At 39.8% G+C, this 18,275-nt stretch overlaps 1 protein-coding gene across 1 annotated transcript in view; it reads left to right on the top strand.

Moving 5' to 3' along the window:
* The window catches only part of NBAS (NBAS subunit of NRZ tethering complex), a 193,881-nt gene that overhangs the window by 14,320 nt on the left and 161,286 nt on the right, over nucleotides 1-18,275 (top strand). The window contains 6 exon segments of the mRNA XM_032213456.1: nucleotides 9,173-9,194; nucleotides 9,196-9,226; nucleotides 9,229-9,264; nucleotides 9,267-9,316; nucleotides 11,018-11,083; nucleotides 12,900-13,028. Coding sequence (XP_032069347.1) covers nucleotides 9,173-9,194; nucleotides 9,196-9,226; nucleotides 9,229-9,264; nucleotides 9,267-9,316; nucleotides 11,018-11,083; nucleotides 12,900-13,028 — 334 coding nt within the window.

The raw sequence follows: 18,275 nt of genomic DNA, 5'->3' as shown, positions 1-18,275 counted from the left end.
TAAGCTTACCTGAGTAGATCTTGCAATTTTGAAAGTCTCTTTCTCCCCCTTCACCTTTAAAGTTTAAGACGCTAGGGAAGATCCCCTTTGAGACGTTTGCCATCCCCCTGTTGCTTGTTCATGCTAAGCTGCCATTTGTCTAGTCTGCAGCTTTCATTCTTGCCTCCCAAGGTCATTCTCATCTACCATTATAACGATCTGAAGAGAAACCAGAGTAGCAGATAATTCACAGGTACTATTACACTGTGAGCTATACAGAGCTTGTAGGTATGCATATATTCTCCCCTTATTAGAGAGATTGCCAGGGAGGGCAGACAAATTTTATTTAGGCTTCCTCCTCCAGGACACTAACCCGGTTACCACGTATGCAGTGGCAAAGTTCTGTGCTGCTGCAATGTCCATAAGGAAAAAATTGGCTACGGAAGTATAGCACCATCTTGTACCAATTATCTGGACAAACCTTTAACAATCTTTGGACCATAATGTTATTATCCACTTTTAATGTCAATACTTTTTAATTATATTTTAATGTTAGTATTTTTTAATATAGTGTAAAAACAAATGTATATTGCTGGTCTTTGACGGTAATAAAGATCTATCTTACTATACCATTACAACAATTTCCATTGGGTGAGGGGCTATGGCAAACTTTGCCCAGTATGTTGCACAGTATGTTGCACAGTATGTGAGGGCCAACAGGAGCCGAGGTGGCACAGTGGTTAAATGCAGCACTGCAGGCTACTTCAGCTGACTGCAGTTCTGCAGTTCAGCTGTTCAAATCTCACCGGCTCAGGGTTGACTCAGCCTTCCATCCTTCCGAGGTGGGTAAAATGAGGACCCGGATTGTTGTTGGGGGCAATATGCTGACTCTGTAAACCGCTTAGAGAAGGCTGAAACCCCTATGAAGCGGTATATAAGTCTAACTGCTATTGCTATTGCTAACAAGAGGGTGTGATCAGGCACAAAGCAGGATGTTATGAAGGCTATGCAGGTAGTCCTTGACTTACAACCGTTTATTTAGTGACCAAAGTTAGAACGGCGCTGAAAAAGTGACTTACGACTGGTTTTCACAGGACTGTTGCCTCATCCCCATGGCCACGTTATCACAATTTGGATGCTTGGCAACTGGTTCATATTTAGTATTCAGGAGTTATATGATCAGTTTTTTGTGACCTTCTGACAAGCAGAGTCAACGAGGGACGCCAGATTCATTTAATAACGGTGTCACTAACTTAACAACTGCAGTGATTCACTTAACAGCTGAAAGGTCATAAAATAGAGCAAAACTCACTTAACAAACATACATTTTAGGCTCAATTGTGGTCGTAAGTCGAGGATTACCGTATACCTTTGATAAACTAATTATGGATGGATGGATTTAATTTGTTTGCATGCTGCTGTGGCCAGATAAGGAAATTCCTCTAATGAAATAAAATTTGCTTGATCCAACTTGGTCTTTCAATAAATATATGGATCTGTTTCACATTGCATCTCCCTTATAGGTCTCTGATGAGTAGTTAATTGAATCTAATAATTGAAAGTAAAGTAGAATCATAAGCTTCCAAACTAATTTTTGCAATAGATGACCTTTTTTCGTCCAGAACATTTTTGCTCTAGAAATGCCCTGTTTTCCCAAAATAAGACAGGGCCTTATTTTCTTTTGACCCTTAAATAAGCACTTGGCCTTATTTTTGGGGATGTCTTATTATTTTTGATGTGCAGGAGGCTGCTAGTGTGGTTATCTCATGGCTGCTGCTACGTTATATGTCACTGGGCCTGCCACACTTTTTGCAGCAGCCATTAGTGTGACACAAGGGGTAGGATTGCGGGAGCGACCGTTAGGTAAGGGTGTGTGGGGTGCATGGGGCATGTTCCCCCCTTCCCTTCCCCCTCTTCAGCCTCGCCTCCTCACCTCGTATTGTTTGCACGGCAAAAAACCGAAGGAAATGGCGGGGACTGGCTGTGTATTTGTTTAAATATTTTCGGGGAGGGCTTATTTTTGGGGGGAGGGCTTATTTTAGTGCATGCGCTCAAATGCCTGGCTGGGGTTATTGTCCGGGGAGGTCTTATTTTCAGGGAAACAGGGTATTAACAGCCGATATTTTAACTCTCCTACCAAACCATTGAAAAATTATGTTGACTACACCATTGCAAAGATTGTTGGCAAAAGTCCACACATTGTGTCCTCTTTGCAATTTTGTTTGTGCATAGAGTAAAACAACTTGGCGCTTATATTGTTACATTACTAGCTATACAGGAACACATGTGGCCCATGGGCTGTAGGTTGGATACACCTGCTCTAATGAGTTCTAGGGTTTTTAATTATTTAAAATTGGAGTGCAAATTGTATTTCTTATTTCTTTTTCTCTTCTTGTGCATGCTTTGAACTTTGCTGAAAATATTTATTTCTATGTTCTTTATCACTTTCCCTACAGCATATGGTATTGAGTTGTCATTGTTTTTCAAAATGTTACACATTTTTTAAAAGAACATATTTATGAGTTTTAAAAGTTAGCCACCTGTTCTGATCCCCTCCTCCGTCCAGTAACAAATGCCAAGACAAGCTTAACTGGAATTTCACAGCACTTTAATCAACAGGAAACATAAACTTTGGTGGCTGAAAGCCCAAGCATAAGCAAACAGATAAGAACCTTGGCAGTAACTCAGACTTCGACATAGACAGATAACAGCTTCTCCAGCGTTATGAATGAAGTTGAATCCTGCAAATCAGACTCCTCCCCGAGTCCCTCTTAAATACAATCTTGCGAGGAGCCTAATTTCAACCAGCTGAGTCCAATTATCTTTTGTAACTGCGTAGCTGTTTTCTCCATTGCTGGGCATCCAGGACCACCTCCCTTGTCTCCTCGTCCTCCTGATGTCATGAGCACACTCCCTTCGGCTCTCACCGCTGCTCCATTCCTCAGGCACCTCCTGGTGGCCAACCAGCCTCTCTGTGCCCTGCTCAGAGTTGGAACTCTGTCCAGAGTCCTCCACATCCTCCAGAGCCGACTCATAGGGCCCCTCACTGTCGGAGTCTGGTGGCAGCTCCAACGGCTCCTGCTGGGCTACAACAGCTGGCATTCCCAGAGCAGTACCCATGCGTACAACTGGGGAGAACCTTTGACGTAGTCAAATCATGTATGTTAGCCTTGTTGCTTAAGGTGGACTGCTTTCTCTTGCATCAGCATTTTTTGCAAGATATCCTTTTGCTCAACTATTCCTTCTCTTTCTCCTCCCCCTCTTCCTCCTCTTCTCCATTTTTATTCTGCCTTTTATAAGTTTTGGGTCAACTCACAGTGGCAAACATACCTAATCCTCCTGCCTCCTATTGTCCCCATAACAACAACCTGGTGAGGTGAGGTGAGGTGGGCTGAGAGAGAGAATGACCGCCCAAAAGTCACTCAGAGCCGAGGTGGCGCAGTGGTTAGGGTGCAGTACTGCAGGCCACTTTAGCTGACTGTGATCTGCAGTTCAGCGGTTCAAATCTCACCGGCTCAAGGTCGACTCAGCCTTCCATCCTTCCGAGGTGGGTGAAATGAGGACCCGGACTGTGGGGGCAAGTTGCTGACTCAATTTGCTAAAAAAAAAATTGTAAACCGCTTAGAGAGGACTGAAAGCCCTATGAAGTGGTATATAAGTCAATAAATAAATAAATAAATAAATAAAAGTTGGTTTTCATAACTAAAACATGATTAGAACGCACCAGCTCTTGGTTTCTAACTCAGCACCTTTATCACTACACTATTTTATAACTTATTGCTTATCTTACACAAATAGTCCTGATTACAACTTCAGTGCATGGCTTATATAGTTTCCCAGGGTATTATGCTTAATTCCCTTGCTTATTCTCATAAGGGAAAAACTATTATATTTGTTACATTGCATATTTTCTCCCCCTGCTCCCTGACAACTCTTAACTCATTAAAGATGTAATTCAAATTTTTCTGTGGTTGATCTCCCTCCCATGAGCTTTCTTTCGATTACAATCGCATGCATGTGTGAGTTGAGATCATTTCTGAATTAGCGAGCAGTGGCATCAATTTTCCTTTGATGCCATCTCTCTTAAATGGTTGCTCCTGTTTTGCATTTTGTCAGCTCTGTGAAGAATTGTTTAAAATTTTAAACTTGTGCTGCGGTGCTTTTTTCAGTTCATAAAATGTCTTGGGTATATAACTTAATATAGTAGCTTTTTTTTTTTTTGCTGTCATTACATTTCAAATACTTTAGAAGTAATTGGGACTAGTTGTTAAGGAACTGGTTTACAAAGCAGGAGGAAGTGAGTCAGTGGTGGGTTTCAAAAATTGGAACCACTCTGTGGGTGTGGCCTCCTTTGTGGGAGTGGCTTGCCACCCATGTGACCGGATGGGAGTGGCTTGCCGCCCATGTGACCGGATATGAAGATGTCGACGACACTTGTCAGAATCACCTTAAATTACCTCACATACAGCACTGGCATGCATAAGAATAGGATGTAAACTTCTTTTTTAAAAGGCATCTTTGGTTTGCGTTAAAACAACTTCAACACACGCAATGTTCTGATTGCACCACAAACGCAGTAGTCATCCTTACCTTTCACAGAGGCTCTGAGTTTTATGAATATGAGCATGATAGTGTAGAATAATCATATCCAAAATTGTTGGAACTTACTCTGTGGGTGTGGCCTCCTTTGTGGGAGTGGCTTGCCACCCATGTGACCGGATGGGAGTGGCTTGATGCCCATGTGACCAGATATGAAATTATGAATTAGTACTTAGGTCGGTCCAAGTAGCTATTCCGAAACTCTGGCATTGAAGCATGCAAGTCTTAAAGCTGTCAAGTTACAAGATCCTTGTCAGTGGTGGGTTTCAAAATTTTTTGGAAACTCTTCTGTAGGTGTGGCCTGCTTTCCGGGTCCACTGGTGGAACCTCTTCTAACCGGTTCGGTAGATTTGACGAACCGGTTCTACCGAATAGGTGCAAACTGATAGGAACCCACCTCTGAAGTGAGTTCTAGTCCTGCTTTAGGCATGAATGCCAGCTGGGTGACTTGGGCCAGTCACTTTCTAAATATTTAACCTTTTTTTACTATCTCACATCCTGTTACTCTTTCTAATTCTTCTTTTTGATTTATAGTCATATCTTTAACTATCATCTTTGTTTTCCCTAGATTTATTTTAAAGCCAGATACTTGACCATATTGATTAATTATGTTCATTAAACCTATAGCTGATTTCCCCGGTTGGGTTAAAGTTACAACCAAGTCATCTGCAAATGCTCGTACTCATAATGTATTCATAATGCCTAATCTTAATTCCCTGTACATCATCTGAATCATGTACTCTGTTCAGCAATAATTCCAAAGTTAAAATAAACAATAATGGAGACAGGGACACCCCTGTCTTGTTCCTTTTTCGATTTTAAAAGATTCTGTTAAGCTACCATTAACTATAATTTGTGCTGTTTGTTTCTGATATATTGCCTTAATAGATTGTATGAAATACTCTCCAAACTGCATCTTTTGTATTATTTTCATTAGAAATTGCCAATTCACTCGATCAAATGCTTTCTCCGCATCCAAAATATAAGCACTGCAGGGACTTGGTTATTTTTGCCAAAATTCCCAGTATATTAATAATTTGTCTTACATTACTTTTCATTTGTCTCCCATGTATAAAACCAGATTGATCATTGTGAATCATTTGTTGCATAACTGACATTAACCTATTTGTTAGTATTTTAGCAAAGATTTTATAATCTGTATTAAGTAGTGATATAGGCCTATAGATTTTGGGCTGACTATGAAATTGATCTTTCGGAATCAGGGAAATAAAGGCTGTTCTCCAAGATGGTGGTACCCTTCCTCCCAATAGTATTTTACTAAATAGTTCCTTAAGAGGTTCTACCATTTCTAGTTGTAAATTTTTATACTAAACCGCTGTCAATCCATCTGTACCAGGGGCCTTACCAACTTTTAACTGCTTAATTACCAGGCGAATTTCCTCCGTGGTTATCGGTTGATTCAATCTTTCCCTTTGCTCATCTGTAACTATGGGGATATTCTCCTTCTCCAAATATCTATCTATATCAATAACTTGTATTTTATCACCAGCATACAGTCACTTTCTCTCAGCCCAAAACAAGAGTTGTTGGTATGGGGAAAATGAGAGAAGGAAGGAATTACTATGTTTGTTGCCTTGAGTTTTAAAAACAATAAAAGCTGGCTAAAGATAAATGAATACACACTTAAATTATGAACAGTATCATTTCTCCCAATTAAAATGCATCAAACGTAAGGCTTTCTCTAAGCATGTAATAAAAACTCAACTTATAGTGGGATAGAAGAAAGATGGGTAGAGAGGGCGGGAGAGAGGATGGGAGGGAGGGTGAGAAGGAAGGGAGGGAGTGGATCAGGAGAGAGGAGTGGTAGAGGGGGAGGGGAAGTAGAGTAGAGGGGGATGATGGAGGGAAGATAGAAAGTTGGAGGGGGGTGGAAGAAAGAGGTGTACGGAGAATGGAAGAGGTATATTGGGTTTCTATTTTTTGGGGTATTGTTGACAAGAGGAATTGCTGCGATTGGTTCCACCACAAATCCGCGAAGCCCTTATCCGCGGAGACATAAGCGTGAAGACTAATTCGCGCCGTTCGAAGCGCTAAGGAAAAACGCGACCCTACCGCAATGACATAATCGCGGAGGGCAAATCCGCGCATTCCCAAGCACTCAGTACCCTAAACCTAACCCTAACCCTAACCCTAAAACAAACCCTAAAACAAACCCCTAAACCTAATCCTAACCCTTACCTTAATTGAAATCGGCTTTCTGCCGCGGCGCCGTTTTAAAGCGCCCTTCTGTTGCCGCGCTGTTGTCGCAGAGGTGATGACGCACGATGATGACGTCGCGGCTTTAGCGACGCGCTTATGTCTCCGCGGATAAGGCCTTCGCGGTTTTGTCGTGCCACGGCTGCGATTATTGTTTAATGTTGTATGGCTCCAGCTATGCACAGTATATATGTGAGTGTATGAAAATGAAAAAATGGAAAATAAAAACCTTTCTCAATTAAAAAAAAACTCAACTTTTAAGCCTCTTGATGTATGGGAAATGAGTCTCCTTGTAAGGTTGTTGTGTATGGATTAGCAATATAATCCATCCCTGAGATTACTGAAAGTGAGTTAACATCTCAGCATTACTTCTGATCAGGTCTGCTAGGATGCCGAATAAAGTAATAAGAAACTCGGATATGTTCTCCCATATAATATTTGTAGAAGCAATTATAATATTTTTTTTTTCCCTTTTGTTACCACCAAATGTAAAATTTGCGTAGGTTAACCAACAGCACAGACCTGAAGCAGAAATCTTTAGGTCAGATGATATTGTAAAACAAGCTGCTAGTATAGTTAAGCATTAAGAAGATGGAATATTGCCATTTATTGTATAGCATTGTTTATGGTTCTAGCATTGCAGAGATTGTAGCAATAGCACTTAGACTTATATACCACTCATAGTGCTTTTACTATGAACTGCTCTCTACGCAGTTTACAGAGTAAGCCTATTTTCCCCAACAATCTGGGTCCTCATTTTACCCAGCTCAGAAGGATGGAAGGATGAGTCGGTTCCACCACAAAACCGTGCCCAATTAAACCGCGCGCTGACGTCATCAACAGGGGCGACAACAGCGCAGAGACAGAAGCACGCTGTAAACTCTAAACCTAAAATTAACCCCTAAACCTAAACCTAACACCCCTAAACCTAATCCTAAACCTAACCCTAAACCTAACCCTTAACCTAACCCTAACCTAACCCTAAACCTAACCCTTAACCTAACCCTAACCCTTAACGCTAAACCTAACCCTAAAGCTAACCCTAAGCTAACCCTTACCTTAAGTGAATCGGCTTGCTTTAAACAGCGCTATTTTAAAGCGCCCTTCTTTTTCCGTGCTGGCTGTTGTCGCCCTGTTGATGACGTCAGCGATGCGGTTTAATCGGGCGCGGTTTAGTCGAGCGCGTGTTTTGACGGGTCACGGGATGAGTCAACCTGAGCCAATAAGATTGAACTGCTGAACTGCAGCTGAAGTAGCCTGCAGTACTGCACTCTAACCACTATGCCACCATGGCTCAATGTCTAACCGTAGGGATGGAGGTCGCTTAGGATGTAATTAGCAGAAGTAATCTGCTAATTCCTTTTGTCTGAATTCCTATTGAATTAATGAATAGATCTCTTTTTACACTGCAGAATTCACTTTCTTTTTGCATATTGCCCTGGAATCTGGTGGCACGTTTCTTTTTTTTCCCTCCCAGGCAGAGAAAAATAGTGCAGTTTACAAATGATTTATTTAATGGTGCTTGATTATTTCTCTTAGCTGTAAGGTAATTTGTTTATTGTGACCCAGCCACTGAGCACAGTTATGACTGCAAGATGATTGGTTGCATAAATTGAATAAAATTCAATAAAGTAAATAAAACTTTTTTTTAAAAATAAAACCATGGTTACCTGAATTGTCCAAAAAAAAAAATTCATTGCCAGCAAATCTAAAAAGCAGAATTGAATAACATTTCTTGGCTGTTGGAAAATTACTAGAAAATTACTAAGAATTTAATAGACAATTTTTTTTTTGCAGGGATGAATTTGATTAGTTTTATTACTCTGTACTTGATAATTAGCCAATGAATGTGTGAAGTAAATTATAGTTAATTATAGTTATTCATGACAGAACAAGCTGTGCGTTCATCTACCACTAGGTGGTATATTTTACTACTTGCAAAAAACACAAAAGCGTAAAATGCTTTTTCATTCCTTTATTTGGGTAGATGATGCCATATCTCCTCACTACATATTTTTAATTTGCAACGCGTTCTGAAAATTGAAAACACATAATTACTTTGGAAATTAGCTTGCTAGATTAATTACTTTACAATCTCATTACACTTAGTGGCAAATAAAGCTGAATCAGGGCGGTTTGTTCTTGATTTGCTTTCTCTCTTTCTAAGTAATAGTTTTAAATAGAAATTGTGAATTGGGATTCGGGATTTGTTATGCCCCAGAGTGATATAAATGATGGTTTTAAAGGCTGAAATCAGGTAAATTGGTAATTATTAAATTATGACAAGTGAAAATTGCCTCCCCCACCCCCAAACGGCACAAAACTTGAGGAACTGGTGAATGCAAAACTAAATTGTGTTGTCATCTTCTTGTGATAGAGTCTTGATTATTGGTGGGCTACGAAATGGATGATGATGGAGCTGGGATGTCTAAGCGAGTAGTTGTGGTTTGTCGGTATGGAGAGTACTTTCTGATCACCCTATTATAAGCAGGTTACTAGTTATGAAGACGATGTTGGGATCGTAAGTATAAATAAAGTGTATTTGGATTATTTACATTTATTTTCTGTCATTTGATCTCCCATCAAAAGCACTGGAGTAAAATCCCCCAAATCAATTAACAGAAGTCAGACCCTGCATTTGGGAATATATATAAGCCGTAGAGTCACCACTTCACTTTGTTAAGTAATTGTTCAGAGGTTATGTTCTGACTCCCCCTCCGTACACAGAGGCACTCCAAGACAAAATTACTGCTAGACAATTTATTCACAGTAAATTAAACACACCGACAAGACTTTGGCAGCAATCCAGACTTCCAAGATAAGAAATACACATGAGAGCTTCTCCAGCGTTGGTATATTAGTTGAATCCTGCAAACAGCCTCCTCCCAAAGTCTCTCCTTATATAGTTTCTTGGAGGAGCCTAATTACAACCACCTGGGTCCAATTATCTTCTGTATCTGCGTAGTTTGCTCTCTGCGTTTATCTGCCCGCCTTTGCCTGGCATCCGGAACCAACTCCCTTTGGCTTTCACCGCTGCTCCATGCCTCAGGCGCCTCCTGGTGGCCAACCAGTCTCTCTGGTCCCTGCTGGGAGTCTGAACCCTGTCCAGGGTCCCCCCACATCTTCCAGAGGCAACTCATAGGGCCACTTGCTGTCTGAGTCTGTTTGCAGCTCCACTGGCTCCTGCTGGGCAACAACAGGTTGTGACTATATAATATTCATACCCTTAAGTTTTAGGTAGACATTGCTATAGTTGGGTACTCGGAGGGAGAAGACAGCAGTAAGAAGTGATTATCATCTAAGTATATTTACACTGACTATTAAATTTTAGAGAAGGAATGAGCAACATTTTCAGTTGTGATCCACATTTCTATCGATGTATTAAGCCCAGCAGACATCAAATACAACTCTTTTTAAAATTGGGTTATATGAGGAAGGGTGGGTTATGTAATAAAAAGACAAATCATACTGTCCAAATTTATCTATTTATTAAGTCAAGATCTAAGATAATTATGTACTGTGGAGTTGGCTTGATTTGATACTCAAATTCAAGCACTGGCTACTGTTGAAATTCTGACCGTACCACCAAATTCATTTTCTATCAAGTCACTGCCAACTCAGGTCCCATTAAATTCTCCTGCCTTCTGTATTATTGAATGATTTATTATTATTGAAGTTCGTACATGTCCTTTTTCACCAAATCTCCTTGGGAAAAATGCCCTAGGTTTTGGGGTGCTTGTAACTGTCAGCAAGTTTTAAAATAATAAAATTGGATGGTTTGGGAGAGGGCGGGAGAATCAGCTCATTCTACGCAGACTTGCTACAAGGGTTACAAATTAGACAGAATTTCATTTATTTGGCTTTACAAAAATAACTAAAGGATTAAATCTAGTTAAATTAAATTGTTAAATGTGCCAAATGTGTTATCATGATATAGTAGACCTAAATATTCTGAGAGCATTAAGTTTCCTATATGTATTGCAAAAACAGCACAGCAAGAGGTCAATCCATATTGTTTTCTAGTTATTGACGGAGTCTAGAATATTCTCGGCAAGGTTACAGTATGAATGCTCGGAAATTCCTACTACTATAATGTCTATTTTATAGCAACCTTCAGAAGTCTACATATGTATTTTATGTATATTTTATTTCAACTTGATTCCTTTTGCTCTTAGCTTCTGAGAGGAAGAAAGTGAATTTAATACAAGTTTGTTTTTAACAGGTGAAGAAAAGTTCATTGTTCAAGATGTTTCATCTTTCATTTTACAACAGGCAAGGAAGGGAAAAGGTAATGGAGAATTGTTCTGACCCCCTCCTCCGTCCAGTAACGAATGCCAAGACAAGCTTAACTGGAATGTACTTTAATAGCAAGACACCAAAACCTCGATGGCTGAAAGCCAAGCAGAACAAACAGATAAGGACCTTGGCAGCAACTCAGACAAACTCAGGCAGCAATAAACACAGATAAGGCTTGGCAGCAATCCAGCCTGCCAAGCTCACAGTAATGTCCTCCAACATTCAATCCTGCGTTGACTTCTGCAAAGAGGGCGTGTGCACAAGTAGCCTTTTTATAGTCTGGAGAGGAGCCTAATGACCATCACCTGAGTGCAGTTACCTCCTGTAATTGCATAATTGTTCCTGACGCCTAGTAGCTCTCCGATGGCGTGCATCCAGGAACAACTCACTACTGGCCTCCGGCTCACTCTCCCTTGTCTCCGCCCCACTTGTCCAAGGCTCAGGCGCCTCCTGGTGGCCAACCAGCCTCTCTGCGCCCTGCTTGGAGTCGGAACCCTGTCCCGGGTCCTCCACATCCTCCAGAGCCGACTCATAGGGCCCCTCGCTGTTGGAGTCTGGTGGCATCTCCAACAGCTCCTGCTGGGCCACAACAGAGAATATACAAGAGTTGTTGATTGTTAAGATTCCTGTGTTTTTAAGGAAGGTACAGTTAGTCCTCAGCTTATGACTACAATTGACCCAAAATTTCTGTTGCTGAGCGAGACTGTTGTTAACTGAATGTTTCCTCATTTTATGACCTTTCTTGACACAGTTGTCAGGCGAATCCCTGTAGTAGTTAAGTTAGTAATATGATGCTTAAGTGAATCTGGCTTCCCCATTGACTCTGCTTATTAGGTGATTATATGATCCCAGAACTCTGGAACCATCATAAATACAAGTCAGTTGCCAAGTGTCTGAATTTTGGTCACAGGACTATGGGGATGCTGCAAACGTCGTAAGTGTGAAAAATGGTCATAAGTCACATTTTTCAGTGTCGCTGTAACTTTGAATGATCACTAAATAAACTGTTTTAAGTTGAGGACTACCTGTACATTGTCCAATATATTCATGGTTAGGATTGCCATCTGGCTGTTTAAAAACAATATAATGGTGATAAAAGTGACTACATTAAGTAAAGCTGAAATTAATCATTTTGGGGTCGTTGTGTGTAAGGGAAACTCTAAGTACTGTTTCAAACTTGTACAGATTTAGGGGAACTTATTCATCATCCTGTAGTTTATGAACCAGGAGTCATGTCTAGCTTCAAGGTTGAACATTTGGATCTGATAGCAATAGCAATAGCAGTTAGACTTATATACCGCTTCACAGGGCTTTCAGCCCTCTCTAAGCGGTTTACAGAGTCAGCATATCGCCCCCACAGTCTGGGTCCTCATTTCACCCACTTCGGAAGGATGGAAGGCTGAGTCAACCTTGAGCCAGTGAGATTAGAACCGCTGAACTCCAGATAACAGTCAGCTGAAGTGGCCTGCAGTACTGCACCCTAACCACTGCGCCACCTCGGCTCTGATGAAACTTATACCACAAGGGTGTCATCAGAGTAATGGCTTTTAAGGGTACTTGGAAGTTTTTACTTCATCTTACTTGGCATTTCTGTAGAAATGTGGTACACTGATCACAGTATTTCTTGCTTTCCAGTAGACATGCCTGGGAGTAAGTTGCTATTGACATACTCCTACCATTTCAGGTCTTACACTCTGGAATCTCTTGAGTGAGAAACTTTGAAAGTGGCAGAAAATGTGAATTGTGAGGTTAATATTCTTGTTGTTTTCTTCTTTCTGTTTCGTCGTTCACTAAAATCACGGTGACAGGATGGCGTCTTCAAAATGAGACTTTCTCCAGACAACACTCGCCTAGCAGTTATACACCTCTCTGGAAGACTGACCGTATGGAGCATTCCTTCTTTGAAACAATTAAGAGAATGGGAACAAATTGACCAGGTATGTTGCTGTGACCTTTGGGAGGAAGGGAGGTTTGGTGTGGGAAGGAGATAGCTAAAATTAAATGACTTTTTAAAAAATTTACTACGTAGGTTCAATATTGAGCAAAAAAAAAAAGTCTCATTAGAACTGATATCTGTAGAGCAGAGGTGTCAAATTCACATCAGGGCGACTTCATGTGAGTCTCTCGGGAGTAGGGCGGCATACAAATGGAATAAACTACTACTACAACTATCGGGACCTTTTTCCCCTTCCCTAAACTGAGCGTGGGTATGGGCAATGTGTGACGCATCCACGGGAGTTTTGACAGCCCTGCCATAGAGAAAGATAGAGAGATTTAGTCAACTAATTCAGCTTGGTTACTTTAATGGTGAGTCCTTTTGAATTTGGTAGGATTTGCTTACACTGTAGGAGAAATAGATGGCCACATATTCTTCCAGATATTTTGGGCTTCACTTTTATTAGACCCTAGGAGCCTGATCAGCGGTTGGGAATTAATGAGTTGTGGCCCTAAACATCTGGAAGAATCAGGTTGCCTGTTTGCATTATATAGGCTTGCAGCCTAAACTCAATGTGATTAATGAAACAATTATTTTAGTGGAAACAACACCAAGTACAGTTTGAGAGAGAAATAGCTTCCTGCATTTACCTGCAGCACTTAAAAAGTTTTGTTTTCTACCTGCCTATTATGCTTTTGAGAGATTAATACGAATAATAAAAAAACGAGCCAAGCTTATCATCTACCTATCCAGCTTTGCTTAAGTTTGATTCATGTCATAATAACAAAGTTAATATATAGAAAATAGAATTGTAATCTAGAATCTGGAAAGATGCTATAGAGGCAAGGCCTTCTTTCTTTTTTTCAGTATGGAAGAAATTGAGATGCTTAACACAGAGGTGAAATAATATCTCTCCCATAAAGCATTTTCACATCTCAAAAAAATAAACTTTGTTTTATTTTATTTCGGAAAAATCAGCTAGTTCATATATATATATATATATATATTTACTGCTGGGTTTCTGTCGTGATGGACTCTTGTGACGAGCCGATTGACAGATGATGGAAGCAGTTAGCTTCCTCCCATAATTGGGGCTTACCAGGGGTTGTAAAAATCTAATAGATACCTTTCACCCTGGCTTCGCTGATAACGGATAAGAGCCTGTGGCCTAATGGCTAAGATGTCTGCCTAGTATGTAATATAGCCCAGGTTCAAATCCCAGTAAGGGTATGGCTAGCTGATGAGAGCTAAATAGCTTGAAATAGATCTATACTAGTCTCCCTTTATTTATTTATCAGCACAAATATATATATATATATGTATGTATGTATGTATGTATGTATGTATGTATGTATGTAGTCCTTGCTTAGCAATGGTAATTGGGACTGCAACGCCACTGCTAAGTGGAGCAGTCATAAGGATGATGTCACATGATCACATTAACTTATAACAACAGTTTTGGGATTTCTAGTTGCCATTGTTAAGGGAAACCACATTGTTACAGGTAGTCCTCGACTCATGACCACAATTGAGCCCAAAGTTTCTGTTGCTAAGTGGAATATTTGTTAAGTGGGTTTTGCCCCATTTTACAATCTTTCTTGCCCCAGTTGTTAAGTGAATCACTGCAGTGGTCTCCAATCTTGGCAACTTTAAGACCTGTGGACTTCAACTCTGGGAGTTGAAGTCCACAAGTCTTAAAGTTGCCAAGGTTGGAGACCACGGAATCACTGTGGTTGTTAAGCTAGTAACACTGTTGTTAAGTGAATTGGGTTTCCCCATTGACTTTGCTCGCACACTTGGACACCGCAACTGTCATTAATATGAGTCAATTGCCAAGCATCCGAATTTTGATCAGGTGACCATGGGGATGCCGCAACAGTTGTAAGTATGAAAAAAGAGTCATAAATCACTTTTTTCAGTCCCATTGTAATGTGGTCACTAAATTAATTGTTTGTAAGTCGAGGGCTACTTGTATTAAATGTGATGTCATGTGACCACCCACCAGCCTCCCCATTGACTTTGCTTGTCAGAAGCTGGCAGTGAAAGTTACAAATGGTGATCACATGACTGGGGGACACTTTGACAGCAGAAACTAGGAGAATCAGTCAGAAGTCTCCTTGCTCAGTGCCATTGTAACTTTGAATGCTTCATGAACGAGTGGTCATTAAGTGGGGATTAAAATTGTACCTTCATTCATTTATTGCGTATTGTTCTGACCCCAGGCTTCCTTAGAAAGCAAGAAGCAAAGTCTTAATCCCGATAAAACCTCTTTTATTTACATGACTGTGAATTCCTTTCATTCACAGTCAGCAAGGCTTAGCAAACAGTCTTTCAGAGGAATATTTATCCACACGAACCTTATCTCGTTTGGAGTGCTGCCAGATAATTAGTTTCCAAACACAGGGCCAAGCAAACTTGGCACAGAGTCTCTTATAATCCCAAACAGAACTTTCCAGACCAAATGAATGAATTGCTTTCTGCAAAAGCCCACTCCCCATTTGTTCCTCTTTGTTTCCCGTTGAATGGGCCAATCCCCTCCAAGATGTGGCTTTACTCTTAAGTCAACCCTGCTTTCTTAGTTGTTCTTGTGTTCTGGCAGCTCTGCGCATGTGCACATTTGGAACAGGGTCCAGCTGTTGGTCTGCCTCACTGCTATCTAACTCCCTCTCTGCCTCAGACACAGAGCCGTCGTCTGAGATGTCCTCAATCCCCAGGATTGGCCCCTATTGCTCCCCAATCTCCTCACTGTCTGACTCTGTTGCCATTACTGCTGTCTGCCGGCGGGCCACAGCAATTATACAGAAATCATTTACCTGAATATATGAACAAGTATAATGTTCGACTCATTTGTTAATTGGGTTCTCTTTATCTAGTTTTAGGACTTTGTCGAGAACATATTGTGTTTTGTGTCTTATTTATACAGAAATACTGAATATGCAAAAGGGGTCACAAATTTTTAAGCACCAATTTACAAATAAAGGAATCAATAGAAGTTGGGTTTCCTATCATATAATTGGCTGCTATAGTTAGGGCTAGGGATTAGGGTTAGTTCTTACAATACAATACAATAGCAGAGTTGGAAGGGACCTTGGAGGTCTTCTACTCCAACCCCCTGCCTAGGCAGGAAACCCTATACTGTTTCAGACAAATGGCTAGCCAACATCTTCTTAAAGACTTCCAGTGTTGGGGCATTCACAATTTCTGGAGGCAAGCGGTTCCACTGATTAATTGTTCTAACTGTCAAGTGTCTATCATTGCCTATAAATTTGCATGTTCTCTCTCCTGTATTTAAAAAAAGACTTATACTATTATTGCAGAAGTCACCGACTTCTGGAATTATCCTACTTTAGCTCAACAGGAAAATCTATAAAGGGATAATGTATCCATACAATTCTGCAGATTTAGCACTACAGTCGTTAGCAATTTCTGAGCTTAATCCTCTTATTTGAAGGAATAATAGTACATTCTTTATAGAATCAAATCTTAATATTTTCAAATCCTTATTTGCGACCCCAGTGCTGAAGCAAAGACATGGCATGTTGCAGAATAAAGAAAATAAGTTTTAAGTAAACCAGGTCTAGATAACTGTTTGAAAGGCATGCGATAATTTTCAAGCAAGGCTTGGAAAAGAGAAGGAAAAAATATTATGGCTACCAATCAAATTTATCTATTCAAAATCAGTGCTTTCAACATCCTTTTTTTTTAATGAAGGTGAAGGACACTATAGTATGCCTGCCTTGTCTGTAGATGAAGAGAGAAAGAATAGATGTAAGTAAGCACTGAATGGTGAAATAGTCAAAATAGAAATAGACAGGTGAATAGTAGTCTGATAGTAATGTTGTAAAATAATGTGACTGGAAGAACATTTATTTATATGAAAACGGAATAAATAATTTTGATGTTGTTGATGATGATATGGTTATCCTGTCTTTTTTTAGTCAACTCAAGGTAACAAATATACCTACATTTCTAATTTTTAATTAGAATTAAATGTATTGGCCTCAATACATTTAATTACATAAAACTCAAAGTAGTATAGGGTATTTATTCCCTTCCCCCCAATAATTACAAAATGAAGGATAACCATTAACCTGGAAATGTTAGTTTCACTCCAGCTAAAATCTCTTAACTTTATTTTTTTGGCAACTATACTAGTATCCTTTGAAGAATGCCTAATCACTGGTAACAGTTCAGGCATGATATAGCTAAACCTCTTCATAAATTGAGAAGTGCCACATTTCTGGAATATAATTTAATGGTACTTTAATCTCCTTGACCCTTAATTTCTTACCAAGAATTTGTTCACCAAAATATTACTTGATCAGTAAGTTTGACATGTCCATATATTTACTTGTGCAGTAAATTTTCTTCAGATGGGTTATATCTTCAGCACAGAGGAAATAATGGCCAATCTTATAAAAATATTATTTAAAGGGGCCAATAAGCCTAAAAAGCAACTGGGTAGGTTATTTTTTTCTGAACTGACCAATTTTTAAAAATATGTTTTTAATACCCTAAAGTTCTTATACCTTTTTCCTTTTTTAATATATTATTCTTTTGGGGGGGGGGGTAAAAATTATCATAGCTCCACAGCAATCTTGCCAGAGGAGCTTGGGAATATAGCATTTGTAGTTATATTATTAAACCAAATTCATCTTCCAAGTTCAAATATTATTTATGAAGAGCAGCTGTACAAGCTTAGAAAAAGATGTAGCTACTTTAAGGTGTTCTGAGGTGTTTTAAGGTATTGTTCATGCTTGTACATACAAGTTATGAATCAGATCATGCCTCGGAATCCAGATCTAGTTCTTACCCACCTCTAATGTGGAGAACATACCTTGATTCTTAACAGAAATTCAAAAATTTCATTTGAACCGCTTGATCAGCAAGACTTCCCAGTCCTCATCAAATCCATCTCATCTAACTAATCTCTCTAGCATTTGTGTAAGATCCACCCTCTTTTCTACCTTGAGTAACTGTGTTCTTGCTGATGACTGTTCCAGTGTTTGCTCTCAAACTACATTTTGAGTATTGAGATTGGAGTATTTAGTGGGGGGTAGGGAGAGGAAGAACAATATTTTTTGGGAGAAGGGTTAACAAGAAAAATATAACATTCAGTTTCGGCATCATCTTGCCAAAGAAAATGATATAGTGGAAAATTAATCAACCTTTGATGAAATAGGTCATCAGTCACTGAGATTCAAGTGTCTTCAACTAACCACAATTAAAGAAAGGCCTGGGTTTAATA

Source organism: Thamnophis elegans, chromosome 3, assembly GCF_009769535.1.
Source record: "Thamnophis elegans isolate rThaEle1 chromosome 3, rThaEle1.pri, whole genome shotgun sequence".
Lineage (NCBI taxonomy): Eukaryota > Metazoa > Chordata > Lepidosauria > Squamata > Colubridae > Thamnophis > Thamnophis elegans.
The sequence above is the reverse complement of the archived record's forward strand: the minus strand, read 5'-3'. Positions and strand labels throughout refer to the sequence as shown.